At 43.2% G+C, this 20,134-nt stretch overlaps 1 protein-coding gene across 1 annotated transcript in view; it reads right to left on the bottom strand.

Moving 5' to 3' along the window:
• The window catches only part of cspg4ba (chondroitin sulfate proteoglycan 4ba), a 30,525-nt gene that overhangs the window by 7,391 nt on the left and 3,000 nt on the right, over positions 1–20,134 (bottom strand). Inside the window, exons 2-7 of the mRNA XM_015973181.3 lie at positions 17,362–17,525; positions 11,595–15,155; positions 10,830–11,303; positions 10,489–10,665; positions 2,148–2,346; positions 1,383–1,514 (exon numbers count right to left, since the gene is read on the bottom strand). Of these exons, the coding sequence (XP_015828667.3) occupies positions 1,383–1,514; positions 2,148–2,346; positions 10,489–10,665; positions 10,830–11,303; positions 11,595–15,155; positions 17,362–17,525 (4,707 nt within the window). The remainder of the gene's footprint in view (positions 1–1,382; positions 1,515–2,147; positions 2,347–10,488; positions 10,666–10,829; positions 11,304–11,594; positions 15,156–17,361; positions 17,526–20,134) is intronic.

Here is a 20,134-nt window from a genome sequence, read left to right on the forward strand (position 1 = left end):
GCCCCCTCAGGCCAAAAGCGTAACGGCAGCTTCAATAGTAGGCTCGTGCACGAGGCGTGCACGCTGTACGTGCACACTCCTTAACGAAAATAACAGCTGAGACAGTCCTGTGTGTGTGTGTGGGGGGGGGGGGGGGGGGGGAGGACAGACGACAGGAGAACACGCAGCTAATACATTAAATAATTTGGTTCTGTAGCTTTCTCTTCAGCACAGTCGACAAAGGTTTATGATGGGTCAGTCCTCCTGCATGCTGTCACACCCTGTCCTGTCTCCCCATTCTGTTCAGCCACGTGTCTGTTAATTGCTCCCACCTGCCTCTCGTTTTCCAATCACCCAAGCTCCCAGCCCTCTTGTATTTAAACCCCTCCAGCTCTGTGTCTCTTGTTGGCTCATTGTTCCCATGTCCTGCGTGCATTTGTTATTAAAACCTTTTACGTTACTCAGTTTGTCTACCTGCCTGATTCCTCCCCAGCGTGTGGATCCTCACCTCCGTTCCACTCACCGGCACGGCGTGACACAAGCTCAGATCATTCCCTTCCCTTGCTTGAAAAATTGTTCCAAAATGAAAGTTGAACCCACATCTTTTTTATCTGTGAATTCAATGCCGTTCAGCGAGTCTCAAATAAAAATTTGGGCGTCTTACTGTAAAAAAATATACCATTAATGTAAAAAAGAAACTCAAAATAAACTATGTTCACACCCAGAATCAAACCCAGGACTTCTGCATGAGAGTCAGACGTCTTACAAGGTGAGCTACGCTCTAGTAACATTCACAGTATCTGTAACATTTATATCCTTGATGACAGCTGAAACAACGTCAAACCAAAGAACGGTTCGGAGTGAAAATGGCTATTTTGTTGCTAATTAGCAGGAAATATCTAGAAGAAAGTTCTACAGAAAGTAGCTAAGGGTCCTCAGAAATGTAGCTAGCTTTGTCACTAGGCGTTAGGAACAGCGACAAAGTGGCACTGCCTCTCTCTCTGCTGCTAAAGCTACGGATAGCAAATGCTACGGGCGATGCCTGAGCGTGAACGCGCATGAAGCAGCCTGCTCGACCCGAGCATCTCTCTTTTTCTGTGATTTTACAGAAAAACAGACAATCACAGTAAAAATGCCAGGGCTCATTCTACAGGACCAGGGCATTGCAGGAGAATGTATGAAGAAGACATTTATTATTTCTATACATGTTTTGGCTGTCACACTTCCATAATGCCCCTTTAAGAGTTCTTAAAGACCAAGTGCTGATGCGATCTAGAAAAGTCAGTCAAGCTTTTCAATAATAGTTCATTAGAGTCTGTGAGGGTGTCATGGGAGGGCAGAAGCATTCAGTGGTACACCAGTAATTTGCTGATTTGTTGTTGCAACCAGAGGGCGGGGCTTACCTGGAAACACCTTGAGTGGGCGGTTCTTCTCCAAACTGAGAACTAAGTCCTTAGCTGTGATGCTAAAAATCTGCCTAGGGCTAAAATTCACTCCATCATTGACTTGGAAGCTGAATCCACCAGACAAGGCACCTGGAAATGACATGAATCAGACAATCAAGCTACGAACTAAGTTATGAAGTTTGTGTCTCACATAGAACAAAATGGTCAATGTGTCAAATTTAAAGTAGATATTTTTGTTTTCTACAAAATATAAATGAAAAAAGCCTTAATGAGCTTTTTTCTGGTTCTAATTTAAAAGAAAGTACGACACATTTGTATTTTGTGCCTTGAAAACACACAACTGTGTGTTTGTTGGGTAAAAAAAGAGACTGCTGGATGAATGAGGAGCTATGTGGATCTATTATTAGAGCCTTTACTTGATGCACAAGAATAAAAAGCAGCCAGAAAAGAAAGCAGTAAGCAGAAACATGACATGAAAGCTGCAGAGACTTCCTCCTGATTTATTTTAAACTGCCAACAGCGCCGTCTAGTGGAGGGAAAATGAACAGCAAAAACAGGAGGATGAATCATGTTTAGTTGAAAGGAAATAAATCTGACAGCAAGTTAGAGAAACCAAATCTTTTCTTCAACAGAAACGACATTTACCTTGTAGAGATTCTGACAGATTTATAATTAACAGTGCTTACTTAGGTTTTTGGCCAATTATAATGCCAAAAGTGGATGACTGAAATTCTTTTGTAAATAAATCAAAAGCTCTGTTACCTTTGTGAGCAAACAGCAGCTGACCCTGGTCTATGTGGGCCTGTGTGAAGTTCAGCACAGCCTTCATGGGGTTGCTCTTCAGGGCCAGGTGTCCATTGCTGGGAGGGGTCACCATGAAGTGTAGCTCGTCCTGGGGCGTGTCCAGGTCCTGCACCATCAGATCCTCCTGTCTGATTTCTGTGATCGATGACACCCAAACCTAACAAGAAAACACAACACAACAGGTAACTAACATCTTCTACCTGCCACAAAAACCACCTCATACTTGTGCACAGTCAGTGAAAACCATACTGTTCAGATCGAGGACTTCTCATTACTAGACAGTCATGAGAATAACGCCGTTTAAAATAAAGGCGTTACCAGCGGCGTGCTTTTTTTGGGTAAAGGAATACTCTAATTACTTTTCCCACTGTTGCAACGCCGTTACCATTACTGGGGACGGAAGGTTGTGCGGTACTATGTGCTTGTCGAACGTTGAGCAACAGTGTGAGGCTTTCTGACCGCCACACTTCAGCTGCAGCCAGGGAGAGAGAGGTGTCGGTAACGCGCTTACAAACACGATGATGATTACCATACCACCTTTATTTATGTAGCACTTTAAAAGCACAGCCATACGGCTGACCAAAGTGCTGCACAGTCGCACAACAATGGAGATAAAAACATTAAACAGTACTATAAAATACAGCCAACAATAAAAAAAGACAAGCCGACAAAAAAAGTACCAATGAAATCTTACAATGGATGATAAAATAGTAGTAAAAGCCAAACTAACAGCTAACTGTTAAAAGCAAGGGTAAAATAGTGTCTTTAGTCTAGACTTAAAATCTGCCAAGGTGGATGCCAGTCGAACTGTGACTGGAAGTTCGTTCCACAGTTCTTCAGGAGCTAAAGAGGCAGATGTTTTCATCCATGGCCCGTGAAGAACGAGGTACACGTGATGAATAGTCTTGTAGCGTTGGGAAGTTTGTGGTGGTCTGCCCTTAACAGCTGCCCCTTCACACAGTAACACCGCCAAGGTCGGACGCTTGGTTCAGTATGTTTACATTCCAGGAGAAGAGACAGAAGAACAGAAGAAGAACGCTTTCCATTGATTAATCATAGTACTTTATTTGTGATAAGCTAATGATCATTAATAATCAGGTGAATGATCTGTGAAATAAAGATGTCATGAGTTATGTGTTTAAATGAACAAACAGGGCTGCACCAGTCACACTGATATGCATTACCATGGAAACGCATGACACATTGTTTTCAACCAATCAGAACTTTCGTCTGTCGTAGGGCAGAATCTGGTTTGTTTATGAAAGTAGTCCAATCCGGTTTACTAAGATTCTTAAACAAGTGGGAGATATAAAAAGAAGGCAACACCATTTTAAGTTCAGTTCCACGTTAAGTTCCAAGTTAAGCAGTTACATGTTGAACTCAGCTCCAGGACATCCGAGTTCCTAAGGATTTCCATCGTCATCATTAAGAAGTTCAGACTGGCCAGCTGGACTTCCTACTTTGAGCTGAAATCTGTCAAGCTGGAGATTTTCCGTCGTTTATACCAACGATCCGGCGGTCCTTCAAAATAAGAGAGAACTTGCTGACGCCTGCCAACCACTAACGGAGTTATCCTCAGACGGGCGTTGTGTGCTGCGACCGCTGTTTCACCAGCTCCAGTACAACCGAGGTCTTGGAACCTGGCAATTCCTGATCTACACGGGAGACTCCTTCTAAGGTACGGCAAATGGCGGCTCATGTCATCAGCTTCTGAAGCCTCGTGGTAGCCTAGTCATAACAAACCAGACTCGCTACGTCAGCCTAGAGATTCTGAACAAAACACACACACACACACACCAACACGAAACATCTACATCCATATGCATCCATCATTGAGATAGTCCTGGTAGATTGTAAGAATTTATAATTATAGAAATTAAAGATTCTTAAACGATCCCAACTCTCTCTCTTTCTTGTCTCTCAGTCAATACAGAGTGTTTAAGTAAACTCCCTGATGATAAAAACGACCACTTCTGATTGATTACTTAGATTGTATGAATATACAAAATCAGGTAATTAAATTATCTAATTACAGTATATAAATATACAAACTTCTAATCGCAATAGTCTACAGCTGCAGGTGTGGATCTGCAGCCGTGCCAAGGCGGGGGTACGCGGGGCGGCGGCCGCCGATCTCCTCCACCTAGCCTGTCCTTGTCCAACCGTTTCGGTGCCTTGGGAGTTGGATTTTCCTCCTCTGCCAGCCCCTGGCCGTGACTTTACAGGACCCTCCGAGCCGCTGAAGGGGACCAGCTGAACGGCAGCGGCCCTCCACGTCGCACAACCCCCCAGACTGAAGCTGGGACCCACCAAGGAGCGCTGACTTCTCGTCGCTGCAGTCCTGGGGGAGCTCAACCCATCACTCAGCAGGTCCCGGAAGGGTCCTCTGCCCAGCTTCAACCAACTACCACACCCACACTACCGCCACCACCACCAACCACTCTCACCGTCGAGGACTCCATCATCCGTAATGTCAGGATGAGAGGAGCCCTGACCTTCTGTTACCCCGGAGCTACAGTGTTGGACATTGCAGGACACATCCCAGACCTCATCCAGAAACACACAACAGTGAGTAGAATCATCATCCACGCCGGTACCAAAGACATCCGTAAGCAGCAGTCAGAGCTCCTCAAGCGTGACTTTATTCACCTTTTTAATCTTTAAGAACTATGCACCTGTCTGTTTTTATCTCTGGCCCCGCTCCCACCATGGGCAGAGGAATCGGCCATTTTAGCAGACTTTTATCATTAAACACCTGGCTTTCCTCTGCCACCGTGATCCGTAATGTTGGTTTTATAGACAATTTTAACATTTTCTGGGGCAGGAGACACCTGTTTGGAGCGGATGGGCTCCACCTAAATAGACAGGGGACCCGGACTCTAACCATGAGCCTGGCTTGTCCACGACCCCCCCTGTCTACTCCACCGGCCTCATCTGCTCCCACTTCCTGATGTGTAGCTGGTCCCTGCTCCTACCAACCCCGCCTTGATTTTAACAGTAAATCACATATCGGACTTGGACCTTGCCATACCTCATTCATACCTGTTATTATCAGCAGAGAGCGGACAAACAACCATAAACCAAACAAAAGCAACCCCAATAATCTAAGACAGTTACCAAAAGTCCAACCTTCAGTTAATACAGTCACTCCTTCACCTGTTACTGTTAATCTGGCTCTTTTAAATGTTCGTTCTCTGCTGAACAAAACGTTTTAATAAATGACCTGATTTTAGATCCTAATCTTCACCGTCTGCTTTTAACAGAAACATGGCTGAGTTCAGATGCACCTGTTGTTCTCACAGAGGCCTCTCCGTCAGATTTTTATTTTTATTTTTCAATGAGGAGAAGCAAAAGGGGCTTTTCTTAGTTCATCAATACTTTCTGCCAAACCAGTTTTATTTGATAATTTTACCACTTTTGAATATACAGCGGCAGTTTTTAGCTCTCCTCAGATTTTATGTGTGACAGTTTATCGGCCTCCTAAGCAGAGTGCCGTTTTTATTCAAGAATTTTCAGAGTTTTTATCAATCCTGCACAACTCCTTTGAAAGGATCGTTTTAGCCGGTGATTTTAATCTACATATAGATAATCCATCTGATCCTTTTTCAAAGGAGTTTTTAAATATTCTGAGTTATATGGAGTTTAGTCAACATGTCACACAGCCAACTCACAGCAGAGGACACACCCTGGACTTGGTCATCACGTATGGCCTGTCCACCAGTGTGTCCTCTGTTAGTGATTTGGCTGTCTCTGATCACTACTGTGTATTTTTTAGCATCACCTGTTTTATCCAGCTGGAACCCTCTGTGAGAACTGTAAGGAAGCGTCACCTCACCCCTGAAGTGGCTGCAGGTTTTCTTGAAGTTTTTAGAAAGATCCCTCCCACTCCGGTAACTGCCTCTTGTGATTTTACTGTCAGTGATTTTAACAGTAGACTGAAATCCGCTCTCTACCTGCTCGCTCCACTTAAAATCAAAAGTTTTTATTCAAAACGTGCTTCACCGTGGAGAAATGAAAATCTAAAGAAACTAAAGAGAAACTGCAGGGTTGCAGAGCGGAGATGGAACAACTATAAATCATCAAATATACACAGAGCTACTTAAATCATATAATAACGCAGTGAGAAATTCAAGACACGCATACCTTTCCAAACTCATTCTAGACAATAAACACAATCCCAGAATCCTTTTTTCCACCATAAACAACATTTTAAACCGTACCTCCAATTCACCTCAGAAAACACCCTCAAATGCACTCTGTGAGGAGTTTGCAGCCCACTTCAGAGGGAAGGTAGACACCATCAGACGGAATATTTTACCCTCCATAAGTAATAAGGTCTTAGATAGATCTGGATGTGTGTCTATACCAGAGGAAACACTGAACAGCTTTGTCCTGGTAGAAGCTGAGACTCTTAACAAAGTTTTCTCCTCAGTGAGACCCACCACATGTGTTCTGGACCCGATTCCAACTTCGTTCTTTAAACAATTTTATGGATCTTTTAGTGATGAGACTTTAACCCTGATGAACTGCTCCCTTCAGACGGGGGTCTTTCCTGCTGCCTTTAAAAGGGCGGCGGTGAGGCCCCTGTTGAAGAAGAGCAATTTAGATTTTAATGAATTAAACAATTATCGACCGGTATCCAACTTACCATTTGTAGGCAAAATTTTAGAAAAGTTGGTTTTAAGTCAACTAAATGATTTTATAAACACTAATAATGTCCAAGAGAAATTTCAGTCTGGTTTTAGGGTGAACCACAGCACCAAGACAGCCCTTCTGAAGATTTTAAATGATTTTAGAGTAAATTATGATAAACAGAAGTTGACAGTTTTGGTTCTACTGGATCTACGTGCTGCCTTCGATACGGTAGACCACACTGTTCTTTTAACTCGTTTACAACAGATCGGCCTCTCTGGTGCTGTACATAGATGGTTCACATCCTACCTCACAGGCAGGACTTTCATGGAGAGTTTGGATGCCTGTTCCTCTAGGGTCCATGGGATTACATGTGGTGTGCCCCAGGGTTCAATTTTAGGCCCAGTGCTTTTTAATCTTTATATGCTCCCTCTTGGCGGAGTCATCAGGAGACACAGGGTTAACTTTCACAGTTATGCTGATGATACACAGTTGTACATCTCCGTGTCTCCGGATGACTCTCGGTCAATAGAAGCACTTTTTAACTGTATTTTAGACATCGAATCCTGGATGGCAGAGAACTTTCTCCAGCTCAACCAAGACAAAACTGAAGTTTTAGTCATCGGTCCTGAGGCCCAGAGAGAGAAGCTTTTACCGAAATTACAATCTCTGTCTTTTAATCCATCTGAACAAGTGAAGAACCTGGGTGTGATTTTAGACTCTGAGCTGACTTTTATCCCACACATTAAAAATATCACAAAAATAGGTTTTTATCATCTAAAGAACATCGCCAGAGTCCACCCCATTCTCTCTTGGGCCAATACGGAGATGCTGATGCATGCTTTTATCACCAGTAGAATAGACTACTGCAATGCCCTGCTTTCTGGTCTTCCCAAAAAGAGCATCTCAGGCTTACAACTTCTACAAAATTCAGCAGCACGTGTCCTGATGAAGACCAGGAGGCGGGAGCACATGACACCAGTTTTAGAATCATTGCATTGGCTCCCCGTATGTTTCAGGATCCATTTTAAGGTTCTTCTAATGGTTTTTAAGTGTCTTAACGGTCTTGGGCCTTCTTATCTATCAGACCTGCTTTTACAATATGAACCCTCGCGGCCTCTGCGCTCCTCTGGCAGGCGTCTCCTGGTCATCCCTAAAGTTAGGACACACACTCACGGCGAGGCGTCCTTCCAGTGTTATGGCCCTCGCCTCTGGAACGAGCTGCCGGAGGACCTCAGGGCTGCAGAGAACGTTCATGTTTTAAAGTCCAGACTCAAGACCCATCTTTTTAGGTTAGCTTTTAACTAAATATTTACTACAGTTTTATTTCTCGTTTTACATGATTATATTTTATTGCTTGCTTTGCATGTTTCATATGATTATATTTTAGCAGTTTTATTATTTAATATGTAACATTCCAGGATCTTTGTGTCCCCTCCCCCTGCCACACCTGGTGTGGAGTGCGGTGCCTTGGTCTGCCTGGGTCGTGGCTCCCCCGCTGATACTTCTGCATTTATCAGAAGTTAGTTTAGTTTAGCATTTGCTAAAGAAGCCCTTTTGTGTTGTGATCTACCATGTGACTTTATTCATAAAGGGTTTTATTTACCAATTATTAAGATTTGAATAGGAAACTCAAAAACTGAATGGGGGTGTGTACTTACAGTTTATAAAACTGAGCCTAAACACACAAACAGACGTTGTCTCACACTCTGCTTTACTGGAACCTGAGGGGCTTTTTACATTTCTGCTTGTAAACCTCACAACCAGCCACACTTGTCACACCAACCCTGCAGCAGAACACCCACCCACACTTGTCCATCACTCTCACATGTGGGTGCATGTTTCCCTGGTGGGAGACAACTACACATTCACTAATCTCTGCTTTAACAGGAAGTTGCAGCAGGATGGATGAACTGAGTAACTGTGAGTCATCTAACTCAAAGAAAAGACACATGAGATTAATTTGTACTAAAAGCCCCGTGGAGTTAAAGATCAGTTCCTGACACATGGCCGGATGTTCATCGGGCTGCACGTTAAGAGACAACAGGCAGAAGGCTTTATCCCATCTTGGCTCACAGAACCCAAACTGCAACGTTTCACTTCTGGGATTAAAACAAAGATTCCTATAATTGGATCAGACGAGGTGTTTATTTCCCCTATAAAATCACATTCAGTCAACTCTGACTCTATTTTTCTCTCTAGTCACTCTTGTGTGCCCCCCCCCCCCCCCCCCCCCCCCCCGAGGCGTCCGCGTCCCAGATTCAGAACTACAGCAAGATGATCGTGAACAATAAACTCTTATGACAAGAAACTGGGAGACTGCTTGCAGGAGACTCGCCCTCAGAGCAGTTTAAAAACCCCAACAACCCTGGTTTCAGCCACTTATAACCTGTAAAACGACAAAAATCACTGAAGGACCATTACTTTGTCTGCTCTGATGGCACAGTTTGGGTCTGAGACGGACTCTGAAAGGATGATTGGTGCCGGGATGCAAAGACGAGCTAACAGCCAGTTCATAGGGAGCGACTGATCAAATGAGAAAATTAGCTTTTATGAATATGATGAATCAGAAAATAAGTTAAAAACCACATAAAAAAAAGAAAAACAACAAGAAAAACTATCAAGTCTTTAAGTTATCAGTATTCAAGGCTTCATGTGCAAAGTGCAAGGTGGTGGTGGGGAGCCACCTAGTGGCCATTTAGGTTTATACGTTTTAAAGATTTCTGACTTCACTGTTCAAATAAAAAAGTCCTGATTATTAAACAGATCAAGCTTATGTAAAAAAAACTGTCAGAATAATCAGATAAAGTAATAACAGCAGTTAAACAAACGCCTCTAACCTCTTGAAACCTGCCCGAAATGTCTGGAAATATAGTTTCAGTCCTTAAGTTTAATAAAGGCTTTTATAAAAGTTATTTTCCTTCTTTTCTTTTACTGTTTTTTAATTTTACTTTTTTATTTAGTTTTTCTTTTTTACATTTTCAAAAACCTTTTTTCCCAAATTTTTTAAAGACTTGAAAAGATTTGCACAAGTGATCAAATGTCGTCACTCCCCCAATAAAGGGTTAAAAATGATCAACCTCTGATAATAATAACCCTTTAATAAACTTATTTTCCAGTTTTCTTTAATGACATAAGCTTTAGAAGTGGATCTTTTCTGGAGCTGCGTGATAACAAAAACATTTAAAAATCGCACCTAGATGATCTTCTTACTTAGCTGCAGATACCACCATCACTCACTGTAGACATTAAAAAACACAGTTATTTGTGTGTATATTTATAGTGTGTGTATAATGGTGAGAGTAAAGGCAACCAGGCCTTTCTCTGGTTAGAAGTACTTTTAAGTCAGCTGCACAAACGTTGCTCCCTATCAAAGTCCCTCAGACAGTAGTAACACTGTTTATGTGGATTTGTTTGGCGTGTTAACACATAAGCACCTACACAGACTTTCTGACATAGTTAGGGCGCCTCCAAATACAGGGCACTGACTGCTCTGAGAGCCTCCGCCACATAGCAAACATAGTTTCCATCCTTCAGCCAGCCAGCCTGTTATGGAAACCTGCAACACCAACCCCATGACAATCTTTTGACAGAAGGCTATGGTGCCAGTCCTGCTGGCTAAGAAAAGTGTCCAGAGTTTAAATTTAGAGGCGCAGTGCAGACTCACCCTGAGGACCCTGTTGGCTGTAATAACAGGAGGCTCGTCGTTGACAGCTGTAACCTCGATGTAAACCGTCCGGGCGGAACTGTGCTTCCTCAGGGCCGTGTCGTTGGCCACCACTGTGAAATTGTCAGCTAGGCTTTCGCTGCTGTCGTGGACGTAGTAAATAAATTCATGTTCCACCTGATAAAAAAATCACACCACAGACTGGAATGACGCGAGAGCATTTAAAACACAGCAGCCACATGCTACGCTAAACACTTGATATTTATATTTTTTCCACCCAGGAAAATGTCTTTTACCGCTTTGGAACGGCACTTTTAGACGTGTCTGTTTGGATTTCTCACCTGTCTCCTGGTGAAAGTGGTTAGAGGCACACCGGGATGTCGAGAGTGCTCTACGTGACCGTGATGCGGCACCTCTGTCAAGCTATAAAAGAAGTTGACTCCAGAAAAGTGTCGGTTGGTTACTTTGAGCACATCCTGGGTCAGCGCCTTGGAGGCACCCTCGTTTAGTGTGAAATTAGTGACGTGAAGAGGAATAAGGAGTGGGATGATGTCGACAGACATTTGAATGCCTCTGACGTCAGTGACTCCATTGGTGGCATCGAGGACAAAGGTGTCGTTGACTTGGTTCGGCTCCACCTGCACGTATTGGATGTTCCCGCTGTTAACGTCGGCTTGGGTAAACGTCCTGACAGGCGACTGTTTGGTTCCGATGTAGCGCTCTTCCGCTTCGACAAAATGCCGGAGAAAGCCATGAGATGGGGATACCTTCACTGCAAACACGATCTCAGATGGCAGGTTGTCCTCGTGTGTGACCTGCCGCAATCAGAAAACGTTCGTCCGTTAATCTGAAATGTCACAAGTCTCATTCAGGCTTAGTTTTCTGTTTTGTAGCATTATTGTGGAAACAATGTGCAGCATTTAGATTTGACCCTTTTAGCATTATTAGTATATGGATATTGTCTTAAGCATAAATAAAAACTGAAATGCAATTTTCCTTTATTTTCCTTTATTGTGGTGATTTATTATTGTTTTAAAGACATGAAACTTTTCAACATTTGTAAATCCCAGATTTTTGGCAGCGAAGTTCTTTACTGAAACACTCACCTCCAGTTTAGTTTCATCAATCTTCACTGGTTTTCCTTCTTCCACCAATAAAGCCTCCCGATGCTGCACGATGGGTGGTCTCTGATGACTTTCCAGATAAACTTTCACAGCGACTCTCTCTGTAACCTGAAGACCTTTAGTTTTCACTGTTAGGCAAAAATGGTCTGCTAGATGTCTGCTGTCACCGTGCTTGTAGGAGATCAGTTGGTCTTTCATGTCAGCCAGTGTGAAGGACTCCACGCTTGTTTCATTATGATAAACGGCTCCAAACTTAGGAGCTTCATCCAACTTGAAAATTACCTCATGATCATCTCTAATGTCCAAATTTGATCCAACAGTGAAATTTCTAGTGGAAATAGTCACAGATCGTCCTTTCTGAACCAGCAGGCCGGTGTTATTAGCGACCTTCAAGTAAGGCTCATCAGCACTGACATCTAAAAGGCTCGATACAAAATGTTTTCCATCTGAGACAAAGAACACAAACCTGCCGGTGTTTGCACCTTTGTGAATAAATAACACTCGCCTTTCCTCTAAATCCTGCTGTCGGAACTGAAACAGCCGATGACTGGTGTCATTAGCCAGAACAAGGTCTCCCAGCGGGATTCCACGTCGAGTGTAGATCAGCTGGCCGTCATTATAGTCGGAGTCGGCATCGTGATAACACAAATCCTCCATTGTAAGTAACTTTTGTCCATCTTTTACTACGTGGAAAACTTTATCGATGACTCGTATTGGCTTTTGGTCATTCAGTAGCTGAACAGACACGTTGAACGTTCCTTCCTTGGAGCCAATTTCATCTTCGACAATGAAGGACTTGAATCCTTGGCTTGTAGAGGCTATGAAAGTGAACTCATCTTGAGTTGTTTCACTGTCATCATGGATGTACATTAACCGCTCCTGCGTTATGTCCTGATTGGTAAAGGTTAAAAGGTTGTCATAGCTAGCATTAGAGTTAGACTGGCTAATGCGAGCTAGTCTTCCATGCTTGGGGCTGCTTATGACTGTGTAGAACATGTCCGCTGTGCTCAAAGTCTCTGCAAACAATTCTTCTTTGGTGATAAGTTTGCTTTCTCCCTCCTTCAGAGCGAGTCCTTTATTTGTTATGTACACGTTGTTGGCGTCAGCTTTGATGGAAAACTGGAAATCATAATTTTCTGACTGGGCATGTTTTGAAACCAGCTGAAATTTAAACCGGTCAGTTGTGTCCTCATAAGGCCTGTCAACAAGCTCATAATGAACTTTGTTATCTGTCAGATTTCTTTGGCTAAATGTTGAGTTCTTTGTCAGAACTGTGACATCAAGCAAGAGCTTCCCTTTCTTTGGTGTGGTGAGAACCCGGAAATAAAGGTTCTCATCAGAAAGTGCCACGCCTTCGGCCCTGGCCAGAAGGTACTCTGAGTTTAGCATCACTTTTCTTACCTTATCCAAGTTCATCATAACATTCTTCACCAACTGATACTTTATCCACTGAACAGTAATTGGGAAAACTATCTCAGTGTTGACCCTTGCAGCCACATTAACACGACACTTAAAATAATCAGTGACATTCGAAGTCTGGACATCTTGAAAGGTGTTAACATACCTAAGGCGCTCTTTTTCTAAAAGCTTCTGTGAGAATGACTCGGTGTGCCTCCATTCACCGCTTGAGTGAAGCCTCTGGAGTTCTCCAAACTGTGGGGGTTCGATGACATCATATCGGATGTCTACTACTTGCTTTACAGCGTTGGTTTGCACAGCCAACTGTTTCGAACTAATGACAGCTGTCTCACCCTGAACAACCTCAAGCCCGGTGTTGGTGGCAATCCTATACTGCAGTGCAACAGCCATGACTCTTAAAACCACAGTGTTACTGACCTTTTCTCCATCACTAACCCTGAGGACTATCCTTGAGTTCCTCACCCCTGTGTGAACATAGAACACCCTCAGTTCTTCCAAGTCTACATATGAGAATGAGGTCACGGCTTTTCCAGGGTTACTCTCCATTTCTAAGTATCCTGCTTCGGCATTAAGATTCCCAAGCACAGAGAAGACAAGGTCACTGTAGTTGCTGTCAACGTCTGTGGCCTTCAAAACATCCGAGGTGAGAAGTTTCTTAGAGTTCTCCAACAGGACAAAGAGATTTCCTTCAGGAAGGCTTAGTTCAGGTGCATCATTGGTGGGTGTCACAGTTATATTGAATTGGTATAACTTGCTGCTCTTCAAATAATCAGGAACTTGCTTTCTGCTACTACAAAATATCGAAAACATGAAGAAGTCATCGGGTTCCTCAGAGCCTCCATGGACGTACATCACTCTTCCATGCCAAAGATCCAGCATGCTGAAGGTGTTCTCCTCTTGCTCCTGATCAACATCCAGCCTTATCTGACCTCTAATAGGTTGCTCTTGAATTCTGAACATTATCTGAGACTGTCGAACACCAAGCTGCTTAAAGTCTAAGAAAACCTTTATGTGTTTGGCTTCAAGAGATGAGCGACCACCCTCTTGGACCTCGAGGTTTCTAAGTTGAACAAAATCTGAGCCATATCTTCTGTCCAAGCCAACTGCAAGGGTGGACATGTAAAGGAAAGGTGTTGGTGTTATCAAATGAAGAAGGGGTCTTGATGTACTTGTGGGATTAGCAGGGGTTTGTGACTCTGGTTCACAACCAACTGAAACATCTTTGGTGATCACTGCATGAGAAAGACCCATCTTAACTCTGTTCACTTCAATGTTCTTCAAACATCCTTTGAAGGAACCTCCTCTGACACGTCTTCCCGATACAGAGGCAAGCCCCAACTTTCTGACTTCTGACCTAGTGCCGTCATCGATGCCGCCAACAAAAAGATGACCTTTAAGATGAAGTCTCTTTAAATGAGAGCTAATGCTGCTTTTCACTATCTCCCCATCAACTGTTAGCTCAAGGCTTTTGGAACTAAAATGCAGCTTGACAGAATGCCATTTTTTGTCATCAATAAACGTTTGTGAACGCAGTTCGGTTTTGACTCCACCTTTCCCAACAACAGCCACTGGCAATCCTTCTTGAATTTCCAGAGCCACAAACCCTCCCTCTCTGGCTGAACTGTAGAGAAGAATCCCTTCTTTGGCAGAAGTGTGCACAACACACTGAAATGTGGCCTCTTGATGGATTGTCCAGGTTGGAACAGAAACATACGCTCTGGAACTGAAAAAACTGATAGCATCTTCTTCAGTGGCAAAGAACTGTGGACTGCAGCCCAACGACACTTCATAGACGTTTTTGTACCCGGTGTACGACCTCAATGATGACAGCAAGTCATGTTCGTTGAAGACTGCCTCGTCCATGCAGCCTCGGAAACCGTTTAGGTTTCTAGGTAGGTACATTTTGTCTAAGCCACCTGAGCCTCCAACATAAAGACCATCCACAATGTTGAGACTGTGATGGGGCCCGGGGATCTTGACGCTTGTGTGTGAGTTTTTGTCCACAGTCAGAGTGACATTTAATGACACGTGTTTGACTTCAACAGAGTGCCAGGCCAAATCGTTGAACTGGATGCTTCTATCTGATTCCAACACTTGCTCCCCTGATCCAAGGTCCAGTTTCACCTACGAGAAACAATAAAAACACGGATGACAAAATGTGGAAGAACATACAAACATTAGGTATTTTCTTATGTTTTCAATCAAGTACTTAGCACATAACCATATAATCGGTTGATATGGTTTGCACATTTCCATAAAAGAATATTAATAATTCCAAAACTATTCAGGACATTATGGTTTTAATTAAAAAATGATAAACTGTAGATGTGGAGACACCTTGAGGGGTAACTCCAGGATTCAGACTGCTTATTATGTCACCTGTTGTCAAAACATTGATCCCTATCTGTGTTTTAGCGCAGGAAGAGCATTACTATCTATTTGCCCTGAGCTACGACCACAGAGCAACACACTATCTCAGACTAATGCTGCATTAAGATGACACGCTTGTCAAGGCCTGCTGCTGAGCTAAACTTGCACGAGTTTCCAGGGAGCAATCTGACTCACACAGAATGAGACCCCAAGCTTAAAAAATGGCAAACACCGCCGGTTTAAAGCCCAGGAAACTCCGTCCGCTCCTTGTGCTCAGCGAAGTGCAAAAAAATCAACACGTTTGTCTGACTTATTCAACCCCAGTGGTGGAGATGTAACAAGTATAAGCTTGGTCATGAAGAATGAAGTCTACAACACAATTACTCAGGACTTCCTATGTTTTCTAAACATTTGAAAGAGCCATCGAACTGAATGGCTCTTTCATGGTACTAAATGTTTGATATCAATTTATTTATTCCGGCTCTTGGAGGGTGCAGACGCTTCTTTCCTCCTCTCCTCCATATCTTATCCTCAAGGCCGTTTTCTGTCTGTGTGTGCTGGGTGCACGGCTGCTTCTGCATTTTTCTGGAAACTGGAAACTCACTAAAATGGATCTCGTCAGCTGGTCTCTCAACGCGATTGATAAAAAATTTTCAACGATGAGAACGGGAGAAGGGGCTCCCGGATGCCCCGCCGGGACAGACCCAGTTGGACACCTCATGGACTCCTGGAAACAGTGGAAGCTGATTTGTTTACCTCAGCTGTCTGTGGAGGACTCTGAAGACGTGTGGACATTCGTGGTGTTGGTGTCAGGTTTCCTGCTCATTGGCCTTGGAGGCTTCCTGGCTTACCGGAAAATTAACGAGATGTTGAGGAATATTGGCCTGATCCCGGAGCTCAGAGATGGATTGCACCGCGCTGTGAATTCACAGACTCACATAATTGTCTAGATGAATCGTAAGCTTGGAACTTTGGCCGAGATTCATTCTTTGGCACAAAATATGGATGCCATCAAGGAGAGAGTGGACGAATCAGCACGGATTGGGATAGATTAATGTCCATTATTGGGATTCTGAGAGGTTGAGGACCAACAAACTGTAAGACAGAGAGGAAATTATCTCTGTCTGGTCCCAAAACAATTTCTAATCGGAATTTGGCGTCCTTGAGCCTGCAAAGCTCCAACGAAAACTCCCCCCTCAGAAGATATGTGGAATGTGCCATCGCTATGGCAACTCAACTCTGTCTCCTTTCCCAGCCTGGGCGGGACTGCGGGAAGGCTGCTGAAGCATCCAGGGTCACTGCAACCTTCCAACCCTCAATGCTCCTCCCCCTATCCACACTGAGGTGACATGCGCTGCTTATCGTGGCTGCAGGAACTGAAGTGGGGATAGCCCCCCCCCCCCCCCCCCCCACCTAGTGGACACTTATGTTGTGTGTTGTCTGAAGTCTGTTGCATATCTGTCTGAGGTGTTTTTTTGCAGAGCAAAGCTGCCCTCCTGGTGGAGGGTAACTCTGAAGTGTCTTTTTTCCCTCCACCTGAACCAATCCTCATGTAACCCTCTGATCTCTATTAAGGTAGCGCGACTTGGGTTGTGAATGACCACAGTCACCAGTTCTTGTCATGTGTCTATGTATGAATGTCTGATCTCTGAACTGTGTGTACTGAAACTCTAATTTCCCTCTGGGATTAATAAAGTATCTTTGATTGATTTAATTTAAAAATAACAATATATTCTAAATGCTAAAAGTGTGTTTTATCCAAAGGAAAGGCTGTTAATGAGGTTTGTGAAAGAAGTGAGGGCTAACACCCACATCATGCTTGTCTGTGTGCATTACTGCACCGAGACTGACATATGAAGCCCGCAGCTGAGTGGTCAACGTGTGTGTCTATACTGCATGTAGCCAAGCACAGTGACGTGCCATCCACATGCACACGTGCTGTGGACACGGATGTACCCACCTGCAGGCGACTGGCGTGGAGCTCTAGCAGGAAGTAGTTGGCCTCGCCAGCGGCGAGAAACAGAAGGCCGTTGGTGCTGGAGGTTCTGAAGCGAACGCGGAGAACGTTATGGTCGGACGACTCTGTGGCCTTGAGTTGTACGAAGCCATCGCCATAAAAGGAAGCTGCAGGAGAGACATTAAAGATATATTTTAAAGTACTTGAATAAAGGATTTTTAGGGGAAAGCGTGTTCAAATACAGCTCATCAACATGAGGGTGAGTGAGAAGTGAAACTCATCATAAAGGAAGGAGGACTACGATAAAGAAAACCACAACTTTGTAGTTTTAAACTGCCCAAATCTGACATTTTTGATACACTAATGAGGTAATTATCATTATGTAGTTGCTCTTCATTATACATACATTAACATAGCTTTACAATGCTAATCTAGCATAAAACCTATAAATAAAGGAATCTTGAATAACACCTGAACAATATTTTTTGGATTATTTACCCTTTATTATGGATTCACTGCATATTTAATCATTTCCAAGCAGAAGAATTAATATGGATCAAAAAATACGAAACTAATTAGGCTAAATTCAACTCCACACATTGTGACTAAACTACGTGTTAATGTCTGTTTACGTGTGTAGCTTTAGTAGAAAGTTGAATGTGGGCCATCCAAAGCTGTGAGGACAACACATGTGATGTTTAAGGTATTTGACTAACGCCATAATAGCAGAACACAAACCGGGGTGGCGAGGAGGTGTCAGACATGTTTGGGCCTGCCCTGTCTTGACAGGAACCGTCAACCTGAACATGAAAGGCTCTGACATCCCCACATTGTTTGTGGCCTCTTGTTCTGGAAACGGCGTCGCAGGCGGGCCCAGCTGCTTCTTCATCCTCACTTCCCTGCCATTTTTCCTCACCCTGTAATCTGCACTAACGTGCTCTGAAGCATTCTCACGTGAGCCTCCGTGCCCAGGCACCAGCGGTTTCTAATGAGCTCCAGAGCAAAACACAGATTCAAAGGTCAACAAACATTTTTGCCTCCATGAAGAAAACGTGCCTGTTCCACGTTTTTGACTCATCTGTAGTTCATGACCCGAAGGCAAGCAGCTAATGGGTCAGAGACTCCCTGCACTGGGTGAAGTTAATGCAGATGAAGCACTGTTTTAATTCCTAAAAGGGTTGATGCATTCAATCTGATCCAGTCCAAACTCAGCAGTATCAATTAGGCCAATCAAATCAGTGACGTGTGTTAATCACTTCAGCCTTATCGATATATATAGCAATCACTCACCGAGAGCTAAAACCAGGGAAAAAAACATTTGATACGTCACATTTCCTATAACTAAAATACTGATTTTATAACTGATCTTTCTTGATCAAATGTGCATTAAACTCATAGTTATAAGAGATGGTTTGGGCATTGGGTATGTCCAAAAGCAGGGCCTGCATTTGTCCAATTGCACATTTACCGGTAGTTGCCCATTTTATAACAGCAAACCAACAAAGTCAAAACTGAGGGGCGGGGCGGGTGTATCATCTTTGGTGAAGACCATCCTTGGATTCATTGTAGGACTAACTTAACATGTTTGTTTTTGTACCATGGCACAGGAAGCATGGGTATTACAGTTTCAAATGTTAGTAAATTAATATGTTGCAGTACAAAAATTAAAAGCCAAAAGCTTTTTTAACCGATTTACCAATAATTTCCAACACCATAAGCTGATAACAATACATGCTCCCCATCATAAAAGGAAAACGAAATCCTTTTAGGTTACTAATGCGCATATCTTTTATCATACTTACACTTAAAGGTGTGGTTAACTGAAAACCCGGCTTTTAATGATTGTGTCCGACTGTAATCAGTCACTAAGTTTTTCATGCAGGTTGAACATGAAAATAGTCTCCTACACCTATCTGCTGCATTAGCTTCTGGTGGAAAATAGACGCTGAAACTCTAGGATTTGAAAAGCCTCACAGATCTACGTCACTGACTTCACATTCACGGACTCATCCATCCTGACTCAGGACGGGGAAGGCTGTTGTTGATTTAACTTTTGGTAAACAGCAGCCGGCATCTCGGCTAGTAGAAGCTAACCGTTAGCATTAGCAACTTCACCACAAGACGGAAGCTTCTCCAGGCTTGTGTTATTTGTGGAGATGAAACATCAATGTTGCAAGTCAGTGGTAGAGTCGTGTTGCTGTTATCCAATCCGGGCAAGAAGATATCCAAATATCAGGAAAAATCCTGCCGCCTGAAGCTCAGCTGTGATGTGAGTCACTGCTTGTTCCTGGAAATGATGCACCGGTACATATTTTATATTTTTATAAGGCTTTAACATTATCTGTGCAAAATATGACTACAGCTATAATGATGAATACTTAAAGGTGTGGTTCACTCGTTAAATCAATACATTTGCAGTGGCCTCTAGTAGGAACTCTAATGCGCTAATGGATCCCCAACACCTGCAAAGGGTTCCTGATCCTTTAGATGGTCTCTCAGTCTAAGATGAATAACTGAAATAAATTGACTTTTTGAACATATTCTAATTTTTGGAGATTTATCTGTAAGTTAAGCAATGGAAAAAGTGCCATATTTATTTTGTCTCCAGCTGAATCACATTCTCCTTGAGAAAATCCTGACAAAAATCCACTAAACAGAGCAAATTTCTATTTTTTCACACAATGTGACATAAAATATCTCAAAAACTACCTCGGACTTGTCATTTTCATTTTAAATTTTGAGTGAGAAGAGAAGTAGCTGAAGATTTTTATGTCTA

Source organism: Nothobranchius furzeri, chromosome 17 (genome assembly GCF_043380555.1).
Source record: "Nothobranchius furzeri strain GRZ-AD chromosome 17, NfurGRZ-RIMD1, whole genome shotgun sequence".
NCBI lineage: Eukaryota > Metazoa > Chordata > Actinopteri > Cyprinodontiformes > Nothobranchiidae > Nothobranchius > Nothobranchius furzeri.